The sequence below is a fragment of the Pogona vitticeps genome, chromosome 2 (assembly GCF_051106095.1).
Source record: "Pogona vitticeps strain Pit_001003342236 chromosome 2, PviZW2.1, whole genome shotgun sequence".
NCBI lineage: Eukaryota > Metazoa > Chordata > Lepidosauria > Squamata > Agamidae > Pogona > Pogona vitticeps.
This window is the reverse complement of record NC_135784.1, coordinates 186173534-186192946: the sequence shown is the minus strand read 5'-3', so window position 1 is coordinate 186192946 and position 19413 is coordinate 186173534. Positions and strand designations below refer to the sequence as shown.

At 48.0% G+C, this 19413-nt stretch overlaps 1 protein-coding gene and 1 long non-coding RNA gene across 6 annotated transcripts; one reads left to right on the top strand and one right to left on the bottom strand.

Moving 5' to 3' along the window:
- Positions 1 to 1711: 1711 nt before the first annotated feature.
- Positions 1712 to 7778, bottom strand: LOC144587142 (uncharacterized). The gene is made up of 2 exons (XR_013542333.1): positions 6466 to 7778; positions 1712 to 2555 (listed from the first exon to the last, which is right to left on the bottom strand). It is a non-coding gene; the product is annotated as an uncharacterized LOC144587142 (long non-coding RNA).
- Positions 7779 to 8115: 337 nt separating this feature from the next.
- Positions 8116 to 19206, top strand: S1PR5 (sphingosine-1-phosphate receptor 5). 5 transcript variants are annotated; one of them, XM_078386664.1, is made up of 4 exons: positions 8120 to 8253; positions 10457 to 10770; positions 14450 to 14620; positions 17128 to 19206. In XM_078386664.1, the coding sequence occupies exon 4, from the start codon at positions 17352 to 17354 to the stop codon at positions 18510 to 18512; it is 1161 nt and encodes a 386-aa protein (XP_078242790.1). In that variant the 5' UTR covers positions 8120 to 8253; positions 10457 to 10770; positions 14450 to 14620; positions 17128 to 17351; the 3' UTR covers positions 18513 to 19206. The 5 variants fall into 5 exon arrangements, with proteins under 5 accessions (XP_020647387.2, XP_020647386.2, XP_078242790.1 ...); XM_020791728.3 differs by lacking the exon at positions 10457 to 10770 and having other exon boundaries at positions 8116 to 8253; XM_072991636.2 differs by lacking the exon at positions 10457 to 10770 and having other exon boundaries at positions 8135 to 8253; positions 14515 to 14620.
- The last annotated feature ends 207 nt before the right edge of the window (positions 19207 to 19413 follow it).

Genomic DNA, 19413 nt, shown 5'->3' with positions numbered 1-19413 from the left:
AGGACTGGAACCAAGTGAAATTTAAAGATCAAAGTTCAAAACTGGAAGTGAAATTTGAACCAGGGATTGACTTAGCCAAGGGCTACAAAAAAGACTGAAGGATGAGCAGCAAGATCCAACTGTTACTGATACAGGCTGCCAGCTGGATCATGGAAGCATTCTCCACATCTCTAGTTAGAGTGATCAGTGTCCAGCTGAGCAGCGCTAGAGGAGGAAAATGTTTTGTTTTGTTTTGTTATGCTTGTTTGCATGTGAAGTAGCTTCTATGCCTGGCCATCCACCCCTGCTCTCGTTCCCAGCTAACTCCGTGACTTACTGGGTTCCACATGAAGTAGTCTCCGCAGAAGCCTACTCTGGGTGGTGCGCAAGAAAAATAAAGATAAATTATTCTGTTAATATAAACATTAGGCTATCTCACACATAAACAAGAAGGCAGGAGGCAAACAATTTAAATACACACTCCACTACAAGATTCATCTTCTCCTTCTTCCCCTGTCTCAGCTGTATTGCGGGAAGTCTCCCCCAAAGCTTTTCGGAATTGCTGTTTTTAGGAGCTTTTTAAATACAGTATATAAAGACAGGGTGCCTGCCAATGGTCACCATTTTCTTGGGCTTCTCTGGGTCTCAGCACCTGCAAGCCTGACATCTGTGAGGACTGGGTCAGACGGGCAGCTGAACTTGGCAGAAGACGTTCAGACATTCAGGCTTTGGCCTTGACCCCTCAAGGTTGCGAACACAACTAACCTGGCCACCGAAGAACAGCATCTCTTTGTCAACATCTGTCAAGAGCAAACGGTCCAGTGTTATTTTAAAGTGGATCGGGGTGGGGGGGTGGGAAATAAGGTGGCCAAATATTCATTTCCATCTTACCAAAATGGAGGACATGCATCGCCAAGAAGGAAGACCAAAAAAGAGAGCCCCAATTTGCAAAAAACCCTGCATGTCCTAATTTATATGGACAAGCACATAACCAGAAACTGTTTGTGTAAATTAAATAGATCTACAACCCATTTAGAGGGTACCACAGCAAGCAGCGAACTGTGTGCCCACCGAGTCTGGTGCAAAACACTTGGCCCGCACAGGTGCGCTCACTCTGGATGGGCAACCTCTGGGTCCCTGCCATCCACAGATCCCAGAAAAGTGCCCCAAAGTTCCTGTTGCATAAAAATGCGGGGGAGGGGAGAGCAAAACTTCACACCTGCCCAGGCCAAGTGTTTCCCACGCCTGCTTGAGAGGATGATCACTCCTGATGGCTGGTAGTGCTTTGTCAGAAGAGTAGGCAACCGTGTCGGTCTGATCCTGGCCTCTCCAACCAGAGTTCCTTCTGCCTACCTGCTTCAGGAGCAGGGCTTGCTACCCCTTCAAGTTCAAAAGGAGCTTATCTCTGAAACTTACCTGTTTCTTAAGGGGAGTGGCTTTGGTTGTTAAAGATGCCTAGACTCCCCAGTTTGGCCATGGTTGCACCAGTGAAATTTCCTCATCTCTTAACGAAACTTTAAATCCCTTTCTTGTTGTGCTTTGTGATCACGTGGTATACTGTATATACCAGTGCCATACACCCATGTGACTCAATATGTTTGGGGATTGCCAAATCATTTTCTTCAATTTGACATGGTATGGATGGTTACATTGTGCTACTGGATTATTTTCCCTGTTCTTCCTCCTCCTCCTCCTCCTCCTCCTCCTCCTCCTCCTCCTCCTCCTCCTCCTGTTGTTGTTGTTGTTGTTGTTTTTATTTATTATTATTATTATTATTATTATTATTATTATTATTATTATTATTATTATTATTATTATTATTATTATTATTATTATTATTATTATTATTATTATTATTATTATTATTATTATTATTATTATTATTATTATTATTATTACCAATACATTGATATGTCAGGTACTTTTCCCTTTTCTCGGCAGCGCCGGCCTTCCCATCCCCACAGGGATGGGATCAGAGAGTCCATGCTATCCCTTAAAAAGCCAAGCCAAGCAAACAAGCCAGTCTTGACTCACAGTACAAAGGATGAAGATAAATCTTTGCTTCAGGGTGCCTAATGGAGTCCTCTTGTGCTTTAATTACTGCTTATTCAAAGCTACTTTAATTGTTCATCATTATGTTTTATCACAGCAGAGCGACAGTGGCTGGAAGCTTTCTTCTTTCCTGGGAATACGACCTGGCAAGCACTGAGGCGTGGCTCTGGCACCAATTTCATCCTAGGAATGGGGTGTTCCTCACCCCCTGGGACTTGGGCTCCTTTCCTGCTCCCTGCTGTGCGAGGCCCAGGACATGCGTTCAGCCCTGGGACACAGCGGGTGGAATTCTCTCCTCCCTCGGTACTCAGGAGGCTTCCTGAGCATAAAGTCTCCCTCTAAAACGTTGATCTTTGTTAGCACTTGTTGAGGACAGGCAGTACCATGAAGGAAGTTTCACAGAGGGGGGTGAAAGAGGAAGAAGGGAACCTGGGCGCAGTCCTGACGTTTTGGGCTACAGCTGATGCAGGCCGTGGCCGTTGTACAGGCCGAGCGGGGCTTCTGGGAGTTGAAGGCCAAAAGACCTAGAAGCAAGGATGAGAGTTGTGTCACCCCAAGGCCAGTATTGCAGCTCCTGACCCTCAGTCAGACCTGCCCTGCTGCTGCTTCTTCTTTTTAATGAAAAAGGACAATGGCCACTCCTGCTGTGGCAACACCTCCCTTTGAAACCTAGAAGTCAACTTCCAACCACTTATAGTTTCCTTTGCAGGCAGCAGGGCATTGAGTCTGGCCCTGGGAGTGCCCCAAGTGTGGTACACGGGGACTCCCAAGCTTGCCCACCCTGATCAAGAAGGCCCAAGGTTTCTCGGTCGTCACTGAAGGCTTGTGGGACCTGCAGTACCTCTGAGCAAACATTCATAAAACGAGAGTGCATGAACGTGAGCTGGAACATCCCTCATCCCAGCTCTTCTGTAACTCCTTAGGTGCCCTTAAGCAAGTCAGCAAGGCTACTGTCCGCACTGGCCAGAAGCTTTTCAAAAGCCAAGGCACGCATTACTCGCCAGACCAGTCCTGGCCCATGGATAAAGCCCACGGGTAAAGACTCTGAAGGGTTTGTGAGGGGAAAAAAGGAAGCTGGTTAACTCCATAAAAACTTGTTCCACAATACACAGGTTGACCTTTCAGGGACTTTAAGCGCCAGCATTGTTTTTGTTGCAAAATGGGGGTCTCTGGGTGGTACCGAATGCAAGGTACAGGCAAGGGCCACAGGGAATAAATAAGCCATACAGCTGCCCCTCTCTGTCCTTCTTCTCCCCCAACTGGTAGGACAATGCAGCGCCCCTGGCTTAAGTTCTCAAGGGTTGTTGTTGGTTTTTTTTGGGGGGGGGTTTCCTCCCAAGGCTGCTAAGGTTGGCTCCCAGCCACATCCTCACCATCCCACCAACCCATTTTACTCAGGGGCCCCAGCAGTGATTTTTGGAAGTTCATTGTTTCTGCATTAGGCATGGTGGCTGGTCCTCCGCCTCCCTCAATGGAGCATTGTTCACCGTGCCCAAAGGACGCCAAGAGGATGCATGTGGAAGCAGCGGAGCATCTCTAAGTGGTGAGCCAGGAATGAGATCTGAAGGTCATGGACAAAGGTGGGAAGGGGACGCTCAGAAGTGGGGGGGGGGAGAGAGACTCCAGGCTCACTAACAGAAGCACAGTGGAGAACACCCACAAGACCACCCCAGTCAGGGCACAGCGGCATCATAGAGGGTAAGACAGCTTTAAATAACCCTTTCCTTGGGGACGATAGCTCTGAATTTTAAAAAGGGGTGTGTGGTTAGGAATTATTGGCAGAAAACGATAGGCACTCCCACCAAATGAAAGAATTCCCAGATTCTTTCAGGGAGACCATGGCTAATGGGTTAAAATAATTGTCTTCCACATTTGTACTGTAAGTATACTGTATATCCAGACTGCTTTGCCTCGAGCAGTGGCATAATATTTCAGGAAGGCTGAGAGGCAAGTGTACGCTGCGAATCCAGTAAAAATCAGCATGGCTCTAAGTTAAATACCAAATAAAAATAAATCTTCAAGTAGCTGCATCAAGGATGATATTCAAACACTCCACCCAATCAACGGGAAGGGCCCAGACCTGAAGAACAAGATATATATTTCGCATGTAGAAGGCCCCAGGCATAGTTTCTGATACCTTTGAGTGGAAACAGTGTTTGGAGCGCCAGATGTTTTTGAGAGTCAACTCCTAGAAGTCTTAACCATCGGCTATGCTGGCTGGATCTTCCGTGAGCCCAAGAACATCTAAGATCCCACATTTGGGAACCACCGAAGCAAAGGAATCTCACGAGGTGGGATTAGTTGTGGGAGGTGGGAGGGAGAATTGGTGCTAGTCAGAGACAGTATCTGGACTGCAGTGATTTGACTGAGGGTCAAACTAGACATTAATTGGAACATGTACTTCTTCCACTTAGTTTATTTTCCTTCCCACAGTGGAATTTCCCTCAGAGACCTCCCCATTCGAATGACCAATAACAAAGCAAAGCACACCAATTGGAAGCCAAGTGAGTGAGGAAAATGGCATGTTGTGTTCCTTTGCAAAAGAAAAGAAAAAAAGGAAGAAAAAGAGGGGAGAGATAAGCACATCACATGGTTTGACCCTCAGTGTAAGGTGATTTCAGACATTCGGCTCCTGCTTTTCTAATAAACCTGAACCAACAGAATGTTTGTTTGACACTTTTATGGTGACGAGGAGGATACTGACACTGTATCAGCATCCAAACATGAATAAACAGGCATGAGTCTGCAGTGTGAAGTGCCTCCCTGTGTCTTCACAAGAAGTCACAACAAGCCCAAGACACAATCTAGTATATTGCATAGAGGCAAACTGACGAATATAAATAAATATGCTGCTTTGACAGTATCTGAACCATCCCCCCCCCATGGGTGAATGAGGCACACTGAGCAACAGTGGACAGGTATATATTGGAACCACAAAACACATCATTCACACCAGAATCAAAGAACAGGAGAGACACTGCAGATTAAAACAACCGGAAAAATCAGCGGTAGCTGAACATGCCCTAAAATAAGCTGGACATGAAATTCTATTTCAAAATACTGAAGTACTGGACAACACAAGCAATCATTATGTTAGACTGCACAGGGAAACCATTGAAATCCATAAACATCAACAGAACTTCAACAAAAAAGAAGGCCTAAAATTAAACAAGGCCTGGCATCCAATACTGAATAATATAGCCAGCAAGAGGTCAATGAACTCTACCCAGCCACAAGGACCAGGGATCATTGCACAAAAAAGACCAGCTAATGACACCCATCAATCACAGTGACAGATAATCTTTCCCCCCCTTATCACAACAAAAACATGCTGATCACCCTATGTCCTGAAAAGGACAAAAGCTGTTCCCACAGCTATAAATACTCAACTATCCAACAAACAGCAACAGAGCATGGACAGAGTTCCTACTCCAGTCCTCTGAAGATGCCGGCCACAGAGACTGGCAAAACGTCAGGAAGAACAACCTTCAGAACATGGCCAAAAAGCCCGAAAAACCCACGACAACCATCAGATCCCAGCTGTGAAAGCCTTTGAGAATATATTTATATACTCTTTTTCTTTTAGTTTTGAACATTGTCTTTTAATGATGTGAGCCACCTTGGATCCTTCTTAAGGAGCAAGGTGGGGTTAAGTAAGTAAGTAAGTAAGTAAGTAAGTAAGTAAGTAAGTAAGTAAGTAAGTAAATAAGTAAGTAAATAAATAAATAAATAAATAAATAAATAAATAAATAAATAAATAAATAAATAAATAAATAAATAAATAGTCAGCGGCACTTTGGTGATCAATACAAGACACCAGGTGTTTTTGCACTCATGCCCTGCTTAAGTTTGAGTTTGCCTAGGCACTTGGTTGGCCACAGTGGCAACCAAACCTTCGAGGACCACGGGCCTTTGATCTACTCCAACCAGGGTCTTTTGCAGTCTTCTGTTTTAAGGCAGCAGCAACCTGTCCAGACCAGGTATGTTCTCTTGACATTCACCTGCCGTGTCAGTCCCCTGGTCCACAAAACATTGCAGATCCTGCAACAGCTGCTCAGCTATGCTCCTAGGATTGCTTTTTAAGGGAAAGGTCCTGGAAATAGGATGCCTGATCTGCCACAAAAGCTTTTGGCAAGCAATTGCAAGAAGGAGCCTCCGGCACATATTTCCAGTCACCTCCGCCTTACTGGAGGAGCTGAAGACAGCTTCAGACATCTAACAAGAACACTCCCAAGAGAACATATTAACATATCTTCAGTGTCTTAGGGGAAAAAAGAATCCTTGTTTTGCCTTTCTCATCGGCTCCCCCCAGTATTCCTTCCCCTTGCAATGGCCTTACCTTCCAGGAAAGGCTGAATCGATTGAGCAATTGCTTCCCACGGACAAGGACCTGGTTTGCTCTTCAGCTTAACCTCCGAGGCTGAATCTACTCACCATTATTTCTAGTTGTTTGGGAGGCGAAGGCGGGCCAGGATATTTTGCTCCAGAGGACTCCGATTGCCTGCTCAAGGAATAGAGTGAGCTGCTTGGCTGCCAAAAACTGGAGCCCACCAGGAGGAGCTTGGAAGTGGTCAGCAGCTTCTAGGCTGGCCAGAATTATACACAGCCATCGCTTATGGCATTTCTAACCATCTTTTAAAAAGAAAATGTAGCTACAGTATCTCGATTTATGAAGGGAGGGGAAAAGTCAAAATCCCCAGATGGACAATACCTTTAAAATGACTATCCAAAATATCCTTAAAGTGCACAACCTCTAGGGTTCATCGGGTTAGCAATAGGAGAGAATGCAAAATCTTTCACTTTTTTAACACCACTTAGTCCAAATGTAGAGTTTTGGAGAACACAAGAACTTGCACTCTTTTGCATTGCCTGAGCTGTTTGCCCAGCAGTAGATGAAGCATTTCTCAGTCAAATCAATAACAATGTGTCCTCAATTCAATTCTGACTTATGGGGACCCATTTCAGGGTTTTCTAGGTAGAGATTACTCACAAGTGGCTTATCATTCCCTCCTTCCCACGGTGCCCTGGGACTGTGATGCTGGACCAAGGCCACACAGGCTGGCTCTACTCTTGGGGGTAACAACGGGGAATGGAATTCCCAACCCCTGGCTCCGCAGAGGTTGAGAGTTCGGTTCCAGCCAGCGCCGAGCATTTCTAGAAAGCCACAAAAGAAGCCACCACGGCGTGGGTCGGAAAGGCGCGACCGAGATCCTCTAGATTAGCACTGTGAGCCTCTGAGCGGCGCTCCAAAGTAGGGCGGGGGGGGGGTTTCTCCCCTCTGGGGCGGGTGAGCGGGAGGCCGCGAAAGGATCTCGGAAGAGCCCCGCTGCTCTTTCTCGGGAAAGGCGAGAGGCCAGAGAGTCCGCACTCGCTCCTTCCGACGTGAAAGGCTTAATCGCAGGTATGAAGGGATTCTGTAGCGGGATGCTGCGAGTAAGAGCGGCGTGCCTCTGGGCACGTGCAGAATGCCTTTGCAGACGGGAACATCAGGCCTTTTCCAGGGAGGCGGGTTTGGAACCCGGCCCCTCCAACAGCAATCGCCGGTCTGGGGGAGGGGGGAGAACTGGAGCCAGGCCGTCGCCGCTGCCCCTCCACCTACCCAGCCCCTGCCCACGCCTCCCTGCCCACGCTCCCAAAGAGCCGCCCCGGCTAACTCTGGCCCGCGGGCAGCCGTCCTGTTGGGCTGAAGCAGCCGCCTTGCAACCCCGGGAGGCGAGGCGGGGAAGGGAGGGGAGGGGACGGGGAGGGGAGGACCCTCCCTTGGGTGGATCGCGTCGGGGGGGGCGTGCGTGCATCCAGCAAGGCAGGCCGCGGGTCCTCCCGCTCCCTTCTGCCCGGAGCAGCCTGCCTCTCGCGCCCCGCGTCCTGTGCTCGGAGGAGCGGTCCGACCCCGGGCGAGAGGGTCGAGGAAAGGACGGTCGGGAAGAGGGGCGGCCCTCACCAGGCCTGCCATTCCCCCTCCGCGGCCGCCTTTGCGCCGGGAAACGCGACGGCGCCCACGCGGTGCTTCCCGGAGGCGCGGCGGGGGAGGCGCGCAGTCCGATCCCACGAGGGTTCGTCCCCGGTGCGCGGGCGAAGGCAGCGGAAGGCGCCCGCCAGTCCCGCTGAGGCTCTTCCGTCGCCGGCGAGTGTTGGAGGGCGCGGACCGACGAGCTCTCGGGGACCCCGGGCGGCGGAGCTTCGGAGCGGCAGCCTCGCCACCGGCTCCCTCATCCCCGGGCGGTAGGTCTCGACGGGACCCCCTTTGAGGCGGGAGGACGCCGGGAGCGGCGCATTCCTCGGCCTGCCGTCCGTGCCTCCGGGGCGCAGAGGGTGTGGACGGAGCCCTGAGCGAGCAGCCTCCCCTGACAATCGGGCAGAGTATAAGACCTTCAGCTCCCGTCCACGCTCTCGGGTCTCCCGAACACCTCGCTGGGAATCGAGGTCGGGCTCTGGCGACGGCGCGGCCGGAATTGCTCGCCTCGCGGTCGCCGATCTCGGGGGCCCAGCTGCCCGAGGCTGGCGGCCCTCTGGGGAACTCGTCGCAGAGGCTGCCCTTAAGCGAACCCAAACCCGCCCGCCCACCGGGGCCCGGGAGCCCCAGACTTCACGTTCGCACTGCGAGTTCCCGAGGGAAAAGCCGCCCGCCAGCTTGCCGCGGCCAGGAGGGGCCGCGTGGTGTGTTGCTCAAGTCCCCGGGGGCACCGCGGACGGGCGCGCTCCCTGTCCGCCGCCAGGGTAACGTCTCAAGCCGGCGTCAAAAAAGAGCAGCCTCCGCTTCCGAGGAGTTTTGCGTGCGGAAATGTGACGGGGTCCGGGAAAGGCCGGTGGTTGGGAAACGCCAGATTTAGCAGGGGGAAACGTCAGGCTGCAAGGGACCGACGGGGTCGTTTAAACTAAGGAAGGTCTTTTGTGAGGAATGTAGGCTTTTGAGGAATGGTTTGAAGGTGGGGAAGAAGACAGAGGCACCGCACGCGTTTTCTTTTTATATTATTATTTCCTCCCCCCCCCTTTCTCCAGGTTTTTTATTGATTTGTTCATTCCACACGCATTGGTTGCTTGATTGCTGATAGCAGTTATACCCGTCTTTTCCTCCAACGCATTCGATGTGCATGGCTGTTCTCCTTCCTTTTCCTCTCACAACAATCCCCTGAGCCTGAGAGAGAGAGAGAATAAGTGGCCCAGAATCACCAACTTTCCAGTTTGGACACTTGGGCTCAAAAAGGTTCACCATCACTGATCTACAGGATACCCTCTTCTGCTCACTGCCATTCACACCGGTTGAAAAACAAACCTGATAATTGCTTTGTGTTTGGGAGAGAAGTGTTGAACGAATGAACAAAGGAATCAGCTTCTGGGATTTTCCCTTGTGTGGTGTCACTTTTGGAATGGCACTGAACAGAAGAGGGTCTTGACCATCTTGACTTCTGTCCTTGGTGTTGTCAACATTCAAGTTGCCCTTTGCTATGAAAACCCTGGCATCCTTTTTCCTGTTGGCAACGCGGGCATGATATTGTGCAGCAATATCAGGCCATTCCCTAGCATTTTGAATGATGGGTACAGAAGCACAGTATCCCACATTCATAAACTGGGGGAGGGTGGTTTGGAAGAATTTAATATTAATTCTAATGGAGGTTGCTTATGAGTAGATCTTGGATAAAAATTAATTTTTATTTAGGTATGTATTTATTAACTGGAGTTCAGCCTCCAGAATCCACCAGCCAACATGGTCATACTAGCTGGGGTATTCTGGGAGTTGTAGGAAAAGAAAAGAAAAGAAAGACATTTTCCAGCTTCTTGTCATGAGTGTTTGTGAGTAGCGCTTCTCGTATTTCCGCTGGGGATGGCAGGGCATCCAAAGATATTGTGCAAGAAGCCCATTGATTCCTCTGTCCCAGGACTGTCTTGTCGGTGGTTCTCCTGAATCTCATGCAAAACGTTTTGCCTCCTGGCCTTTCTTTCCAAGAGCCCCAACAGGGATGTGGTGTATGTGTCTCAGGATGTTGCACAGGCCAAATTTATATTCTGCTGCAGAACTAAACCGTACACTTTGCATAAGGCAGGCGCTGGGAGCAGGGACTCTGGTTAAATTCTCTGCTTTCCCAGTTTTCTTGCACTCGATGAGTGCTAATTGCACTTGGCAAGAGTCTGCCATCCTTCTTATATTATAATTGTGGAGTGTTGTTGTAGTTGTTTTGTTTTCCATGGATCAACTGGCACTGTTACTGTTGCTTCCCTTCCCTTCCTTTTCCACTTTGTCAGTATTAAGTCAAGTTCTGCAAAGTAGGGACGAGTTCTCCAGTCTGGGGCTTTGTTGTTTTCCTAGCAAACCACTGCACGCCCAACAGTACAATTCCAGATGTTATAATGTCCTTGGCATCTGAGAGGCATCTTACCCGCACTTTGGATAGCGAGTGACTCCCTGTTGATTTGCTTGCAACCACAGGGCTGAGCAGGATGGATGGCGTTCCCAGCCTGGGAGTCTTTCCCCCCGTCTCCCCTCGGCACTCAACTCTGAAGCGCCTTCTCTCATCCCGGCAGAAGTGACCCTACCTTGAACTTGCTCACTCAGATTGATTGCACAGCCTTCTCCTCTCTTACAAGAGGCCTGTGAAAGGGAGGGAAACGAGAATACTTCACAGATGACTCTTCCTCCGCGTGGGAACAGACGGAGGTCAGAGAAAGGCAGCTTACAGAGGCTGCCACATTTGGTGGTGACATCCCCCTCCCCAATCTCTTGCGCCCAGCATAGACTTGTTGGTAAGTTGTGCTTGGCTTCAGGGAAAAGAAGGGCACACCCAAATGACATACATGTATTTGAATAAATAAGCACAATGCAGGGAATGAAGCTTTTGTCTTCTGGCTGGCTTCTGTGAGAAGAACGCTCCGAAAACAAGTCCACTCCAAAGCGGTCTTCTTGCCTGATTTCAGAAACCAAGTAGGGTCAGTCCTGGTTAATATATGGATGGGAGACCCACCAGGTAAAACCCAGGTTCTTCAGGTAGAACTAGGAAAGGGTTCTGCCTGGTGCCTTAGAGAGCCCCTGGCAGTCAGCATGGACAAACTGGTGAGGTGTCCCTATGGCAGGAAGGCTCTAATTACTAGTAGCACCTAGTAGATTTAGATATGCCTTGACTTTTCTTTGGCTTTCGTGAGGGAAACAAGCGCGGAGACACACTGGGGCATGGGGCCCTTCTAGCAGAAGGACACAGGCCCTCTACGTAGGAAGCATGGCCTTTGGCAGACCTGTGTTTCCTTCCCCCTCCACTTCCTTGTCCAAGCAGCTTGGGGAACTGATGCTAGCCAGCTGGAATGGAGTGTGAAAGGTGTTACAGCATCTTTTGGAGGGTGGGGATGGAAGGTCGCCTTACACATTTTAGGAGTGATGTGGAAGCACTGAGAAGATGCCTCACTTAACTCCCCAAAAGAGGCAATGGCAAGTTGAGTGACAGGCTTCTTGCTAGGCTTTTAAGACGAAGCGTTGGCTTTCCTCCTCCTCCTCCTTGGCTTATTCCCATGGAATGAGGTGGAGGATGTTCTTATTAAATAGTGTGGTTACTTGCTTTCCCAAAGTGCTGTCAGTTCCTTGCTTCCCAGGATCAGAGCTCTATGGAAGCAGACCGGGGGGGGGGGGGGGGGGAGAGCCTGAGCTTGTTTTGTGTGCCGGTCCCATATAATCAGGGAGCTTATCTGCCTTTTGTGTGGAAGGGGCGGTGTGGGAGGGGGACACACACACAAAAACTCTCCCGGGACATGCTGGGAGAGGATGTCATCTTTGGTCTGTATTGGCATCCCTTGTGGACATTTTTGTGTCATTTAAGTTTCCCTCAGATGGAAAGGAAATCTAAGAATGTTTGCTGTTGGGTGGGTGTGTGGGAATCCCCAAGACAGTATAAAGCTGTGTTCGTTTGATGGCACGACAACCAGCACAGTGGGGAAACAGCGTGTGCAGGCCGATTGTGCATATGGGTCTTGTGAGAGTTTGCTGAGTGAGGGTTGAAAAGGAGGTCCTTTATTTGCCCCAGGGGGGCGAAAGGTGTAACCAAGGATGATTTGAAGGTATTCACTGGTACAATTGATTTGAAGATGTATTTAAATCACAGCAGATAAACATGGAATAAGATCCATGAAATGAAGACACAATACAATAGAAATCAGAGGGATATCAATGAATCTCTAACAATACAATGCAATGATGACATGAAAAGTGCAATGCAAAGCAACCTGTATTAAAGTATTATTTATTTATTTATTTTTATTTAAAATATTTTTTTAATCTCGCCCTTCTCCTGAAAAGGACCCAAGGCAGCTTACGTCAATTAAAAGACAATAAATAAAACAAAACCCATTAGCAACATCAAAACCCATTCAAAGCAGTAATGGACAACAATCCATTTAAAAATCTTACCTAGTCAGCCAGGTACTGAGGGAAAGTTTGCTTGATGAGAAAGGTCTCTGCCTGCTTGTGGAAGAAAAGTAAAGATCGGGCCAGTCTGGCCTCTTCTGGGAAGGAATTCCAAAGTCTGGGAGTAGTAACAGAGAAGGCCCTCTCCCGTGTCCCCACCAAATACAACTGTGAAGGTGGAGGGACATACCCGATGAAACTACTGTATAGTTATGCAAAATTAGCCACAGTTAGCCCTTTATGAAACACTGTATTTGCTCCTAACCTTCCATCAGCCCTCAAGTTGAAGCTCACAATGTTCCCAGCTATTTAGAAGTCATTGGTCTAAAGACATACAGCTACCTATTCCAAGGGGAATAGGTAGCTGTATGTCTTCCGTGCAGGCGAAAAGCTAGTAAAAATCTGCAAAAGTAAAAATCACATGAGAAAAAGTGAACTGTAAAGTGTGACTCTTCTTGAGTCTGAGTCCCTTCCCCCACGCAGCAATTGCTTTTTGTTCCACTGATGTCCCTACACTTTTCCTACCTTCCAAGTGGTTTATTTACCTTCACCCCTAAAATTCAGTTCTATGTTGATAAGTGGCAGAAGTGCATTGTGCCATCTTTCTTTATTCCCGGAAAGTAAATCACCCTTTTGTCCTGCAGCGTATGATGTAATTGTAGCATCTTATAAGGGCACACTCTGGGCCTGGAGCCATTGAAAGGACCCAACCTTGTAGCCTGTCCATACTGCGCCATTGTCTTCTCCCTCAGAGCCTTGTTGCCACAGCAATCATGTCTCACTTTTTTGCTCATCTCCATTGTGCAAAAATCCAGGCTGGGAGAAGTCCTCAGCCCTTTTTTTTTAACCAACAGGAAGCAGTCAGTTGTGCTATTTATGAAACAAACCAAATATTTCCTTGATGCCATCCCATGGGTTGGTAATCCAGTCCATAGGCCGTATATTTTGTAGGCCACATGTCCACAGCCCTTTTGCCTAGAGTAGGACCTGATTAATGGGTGACAGTGTCTGACTGAGGCAGAGCACTGTCTGCGCATATATGCAGGGCTGGGGGGTTCTACTAAGCATTGATGTAGGAGGGTGGGTGAGGAGGGTGGAGGTGCGAGATGGGGTTGGGTGCACTTTTGCTGGGACTGCTGCCTATCTCATATTTAAGCTCTCAAAGGAGAAATTCCCAGGAAACCATTGGCTCTAGTGAAACACGCAGCGCTGGAGCTGCTTCTAAAAGGAACTCTCTGCACACTGAAATGTGCTTTTAATCCCCATTTCAGGGACCAGTCCTGGCAATTGCACACAAGTTCTGAGACTAGACCCCTAGGGAGCTCTAATGTTCAGATGACAGTCTGGCTCTAGTTCTTCATATAGATGTCTCTAGCCTTTGACTGAGTTTCTCTCTCTCTCTCTCTCTGTGTGTGTGTGTGTGTGTGTGTGTGTGTGTGAGAGAGAGAGAGAGAGAGAGAGAGAGAGAGAGACAGACAGACAGACAGACAGACAGAGAGACAGAGAGAGAGAGGATAATGGTTGTTGTGGGTTTTTCGGGCTCTTTGGCCGTGTTCTGAAGGTTGTTCTTCCTTACGTTTCACCAGTCTCTGTGGCCGGCATCTTCAGAGGACAGGAGCAGCACAGAGAGAGAATACTTCAGAGACTATTTCTTAGCAATGTATCTCACTTTAAAAAAGAAAGATAGTTGTGTTGGTCCATAAGACTTAATCTTATATTCAAACAAAGTACAATTCTGCAAGATTGTGCATGTGTTCTAATTCTTCAGAACATATGCATACCTATTACCTACCAGTGAGTCTCCATTTAATCACAGACCTCATGGGTTAATTCAAGTCACTTAATTTGGGGGGCTTCCCTACTTGTTTCCCCATCCCCTGCCATTCTCTTTTTCCCCATCCAACTTGATGAGGATTTCTGGAGTATTCCAAAACTGGCACACTAATGTGGAATCACAGTGGGTTCGAATAATGGTATTCTCTACTTCTGTGGTGTTTGGATCTTATTTCACATGACTTTTTTTTCCCCTCCAAGGAGCCTTCTGCTCAAAAAGACAAGACAGAGATATTTCCTTAGCTACTTTTCCTGGCTCTTTCCAGGCATCCCCCTCCCCTGCCTCTCCATGCAAAACTTTGCTTTTGGGCCTGGCTTCTTCAGAGACTGGCTGGCAGGCTGTCAAGCTTAACGAAAAAGAATAGATTCAAGGTCAGTAGACCATTCATGTCAACAATGAAAGATGAGGTATTTGGGCAGGCTGTATGTGCCTGCCCACTCATGCATGCCACTCTGTATTATGAGGGGGTCATTTGGGGCTTGTCTGGAATCCATAGATACATACATTTATGGCAGGGTGGGCGCAGCTGCCTGAAGAGAAGTGGAATGTTCCTACATGTGTGTATGTGTAGAACAGAGTCTTGAGAAAAGCACAAGGATCCAACATGGAGTGGAAATAAAATGGGAAGGACAGGATTTCAAAATTCAATGGGTGCTGTGCAAATGAGATTCCAGAGATGGGAGTCAAAGGACACATGAAAGATGTAATCCTTGAACCACACAGTGAAGCAACCTCCTCCTTTCAGAAAGGTAGAAGCTGATTCCTATGCATAGTGCTGCAGCCCAGACCCCCAGGACCCACACAGGATTGGTGCAAACCAGGCAGCCTTCATTGCTGCCTGTGGGGCCACGCAGACAGCAAGCTTCTTTTGTGTTGCAGATTTGCTCAGAATGCTTTCTCAGTCCTTTTCACTCCTGGTCTCTTGTCTGGCTGGTGAATTGCACAGCAATACTCATTTCTCTCAGCATCCTATTGTGAGTTGCTGTTGTTTTGACCCCTTGGGCTCTTTGTATGCTGCTTGAGCAGAGAGCTGTGCAATGGGATGCTGAAGTATGTACCAAGTGTACATTTTCTTTGCCGTAATGGTATGACCAGGATTGTGTGTTCCTATTACCATCACACTACGTTTAAAAGATCTACAGACAGCTAATGTACGTGCAAAGACTGTGATTCTTATAGATCTGAATTTATATTTTGATGCATTTTGCTCCCTAAATTTTCCTGAACTTTTAGAAGTGGGAGAATAATAAGAGGAGAAGTGATTCAGTTCAATCCTAAGTAATGAAGTGAATGGAAAATAGCCTGGAAAAAATCCTAATAAGCAAATTTGATCTTTGCAAATGACATCATGGTGTTGAGGATTGTCCAGTGCCCACGATTTGTTAATTTTGCATGACTGGACAATAAAATAGCTAGAGAGATTCATTACAAGTCTGAGTGTATGCACATTGAAAAAATATATAACCACAAACAGATGTACTGTACAAAGCCATTTTTGCTATAAGTTCAGTAAATAGTACAAGCCGCTACCATGAATAAAGCAAATTCACCACCACCATGAAAATGCCTAAATATTTGCTCAGCCTTGAACAAAATCAGGTGAACAAAAATATGCTAGCCTTATCCAAGGGGAGCGGTTTAGAAAAACATAGATTTCACCTGATAATTGCCACATTATATGGTCCACTTCTAAAAGTTTACAACTTTGCTTGAAAGTACAGATAAAGTTTTTGAAAGGCGATAGGACTGAGGGGTCAAACAGCAACATCAGTGCATAACAAAAAGTCTGCTAAAAAGAAAAAAATACTATTCACAAAGGTTTTCACGATTGGGATCTAATGGTTGTTGTGGGTTTTTCGGGCTCTTTGGCCGTGTTCTGAAGGTTGTTCTTCCTGACGTTTCGCCAGTCTCTGTAGCCGGCATCTTCAGAGGACAGCACTTTGTGTACTTCAGAGTGCTGTCCTCTGAAGATGCCGGCCACAGAGACTGGCAAAACGTTAGGAAGAACAACCTTCAGAACATGGCCAAAGAGCCCAAACAACCCACAAGAACAACAAAAAAATACTGTTTGTTTTAGTTGGGGAGACAACATGGAAACTTGCCATTCGCTGTAGCTAATTAGGGCCAGTGCATGACCAGTAGGTTTAAAATGGTGAAATATTTTGAAGAAGGAACCAACATTACTTTTCCATTACTGGAGAAGTAACGAGGCAGTTGTTATGTCCTGTGAGTTAGTTGTTCTGTTGTTTCTTTGCTAGAAGAAAAAAAAGGGTACCCAAATCACGGCCAGTATCCTGTTACCCCTTTTCAGCATCCCCAATACGGCACCATTGTTTTTCTGGAGCTTGTACTGGGAGATATCCTCTGCCTCCATATGCCAGCCTTAAGTCCTATTGAAAACGGAAGCAGAGGGCTTGCCCAGGACATTGTGCAGCACCATGTCTGTGGGGTGTGAAATACGTTCTCCTTTGCTAAATTTCGGGGGGGGGGGAATGTTTTGGGAGGAAGCTGCTTTATTCAGCTCTGAGCAGAAACCCTATAGCAAAGGGAAACCACCACTTCCATATACTTCACATGGTACTTGTCCTTCCTTTTCCGTCTTCCACTGAAAGACCTCAAGAGAGTGATGTACTGTAGCTCAGACTGTCTATATATATGAACGCACAGGGTTCATCCATACTGTGGGGGCCGCTGTCAATAGAAGACAGCTAGAACAGTCGACTGACTGATTGAGACGTTAAAAACCCAACATCCTGCTGCCCCAGTTCTGTCTGGGTTATATCCTTTTAAAACATTGACCATCACTTGGGAAATGGGGTTGCCTTTGGGGTTTGCATGCAATCAACTCACATAGATTTTCTTTTTCTGGCACTTTTAGGTTCCATCTGGACATTCCAACCAGCAGATTGGAAAGCCTGCTGGTGCCAAGATGTCTTTTCCAGGTTTGACGTTGGGGGCCCAACAGCTGCTGACAAAGCAGTCTCGTTTGTGAAACTCTGTTGTCTTCCTTGAGCAGAGTATGGAACGTAGGCCACTCTTAGAGGACTCCGGGGTGCTACTCAAACCCACGTGACTCAGGGATGAGATCCAGGCACTGATGCGATGCGGCCTATCAGGATGGAGTCTCCACATTACTCAGCCCCCTTCTACCGGGAATATCACAATAGCAACGTGATTTCTCTGCACTACAACTACACAGGGAAGCTCAGTGCCAGCAAATACAAAGGGAGCCTCAAAGCTGATGCCGTCGTCTTCTTGGTTGTGTGTGCCTTCATTGTGGTGGAAAACTTAGTGGTCCTGCTAGCCATCTGGAGGAACAAGAAGTTCCACTCGCCCATGTATTATCTGATTGGGAATCTGACCCTGTCAGACTTGCTGGCTGGAGTGGCTTACACGGCCAACATCATCATGTCCGGGCCCATGACCCTCAAGCTGACCCCTGTCCAGTGGTTTCTGCGAGAAGGTGGGGTCTTTGTCACCCTGGCTGCGTCCGTCCTCAGCCTCCTCGCCATCGCCATCGAGCGGCACATCACTATGGTCCGCATGAGACTCTACCACGGCGACAAGAAAGGGCGGATGTTCCTGCTGGTGGGTGCCAGCTGGCTGGCCTCCGTCTTGCTCGGGGTGCTCCCGATCCTGGGCTGGAACTGCATAGACAGCCTCCCGGAATGTTCGACAGTATTGCCCCTCTATTCGAAACATTACATCCTCTTCTGCATCACCATTTTCTTAGCCATCTTGATTTCCATTGTGGTGCTCTATGCCCGCATCTACCGCATGGTCAAGTTCAATGGGCAGCGCCTGGGCACCCTCCGCAAGGGCATGCTCAAGAAGTCCCAGAAGTACATGGCCCTGCTGAAGACCGTGACCATTGTGGTGGGCACCTTCATTGCCTGCTGGCTACCCCTCTTCCTCCTCTTGCTGTTGGATGTCGCCTGCCAGATCCAGGCTTGCAGCGTGCTGTACAAGGCGGACTATTTCTTGGGCTTGGCGATGATCAACTCTCTCCTGAATCCCATCATCTATACCCTCACCAGTAAGGACATGCGGCGGGCCATTTTCAAGTTGCTCTGCTGCCTCCTGGTGATCGCGCCCGGGGCGGAGGACAGGCAAGCCAAGCGCTTTGGTTTCCCCATCTTGGAGGGCAGCACCAGCAAGTCGGAGCGCTCGTCGCACCAGCAGGAGGAGCCGAATAACAGCATGTCCGTTGGGAACAGCACCCCTGCAGCCATCAAGGCACTGGTTCTAAAAGCCACTTTCTGAAGTCCTTGGTGTACCCTATTGAGAGGGGGGGCATCAGCATTGGAGCATAGGCAGGCAGAAGAGCAGGGGCTGGAAGTACACGTCTCGCAGGAACTGGGACTGAAGCCCTGTGAGCAATGCTGTGGCAGCATTTGAAGGAGTCCCAGGCTGGGAGGAAGGCAAGCAGAGGATCTGTGGGATAGACAAGAAAACCTGAACAGTGCAGGTACCTGAGCACAGTAGGACCTGACTGTTGTTCAGATAAAGAGAGGCCTGATTCAGAAGCTAAACCAGACAGATGGGGTGCATGGAGCTGGGAAGAGAAGACTGTAGGGAGGTTGTTTTATTCCATTACAGGGAGGGTTGGGGCAAAATCTGGTGCTCCAGATTCTGTAGGACTGCAACTCTGAGAATTCCTGATCACGGACTATGCTGACCCGGGCTGCTGGAGCTACAGCTTAACGACATCTGTTGGTTTGCTCATCAACCATTCAGTCATTATAATCCCCCGGTGGGCTTAGTTCAGGCCTGCATTATTTTGTCAAGTGCTTGACTTTTTAAAGTGTTTCTACTATGTTTTCTTAATTATTATTTTCTTCTTTTATTTTTTTTTTATATCATGATTTTATTGTACATTTTTTGGGAACCCTGTTGGGTAGAAAAGTAACCTATAAATGCTTTGAATAAAAAAAATCATGACACTGTTAAATCAAAAGTCTTTTTGGACCAAAACTATTTCAGTTAAATATGCGTGTGTGTGTTAATTAATTGGTTGTTGTGGGTTTTTCGGGCTCTTTGGCTCTCTGTGCTCTGGCTGTCCTCTGTCCTCTGAAGATGCCGGCCACAGAGACTGGCGAAACGTTAGGAAGAACAACCTTCAGAACACGGCCAAAGAGCCCGAAAAACCCACAACAACCATTAG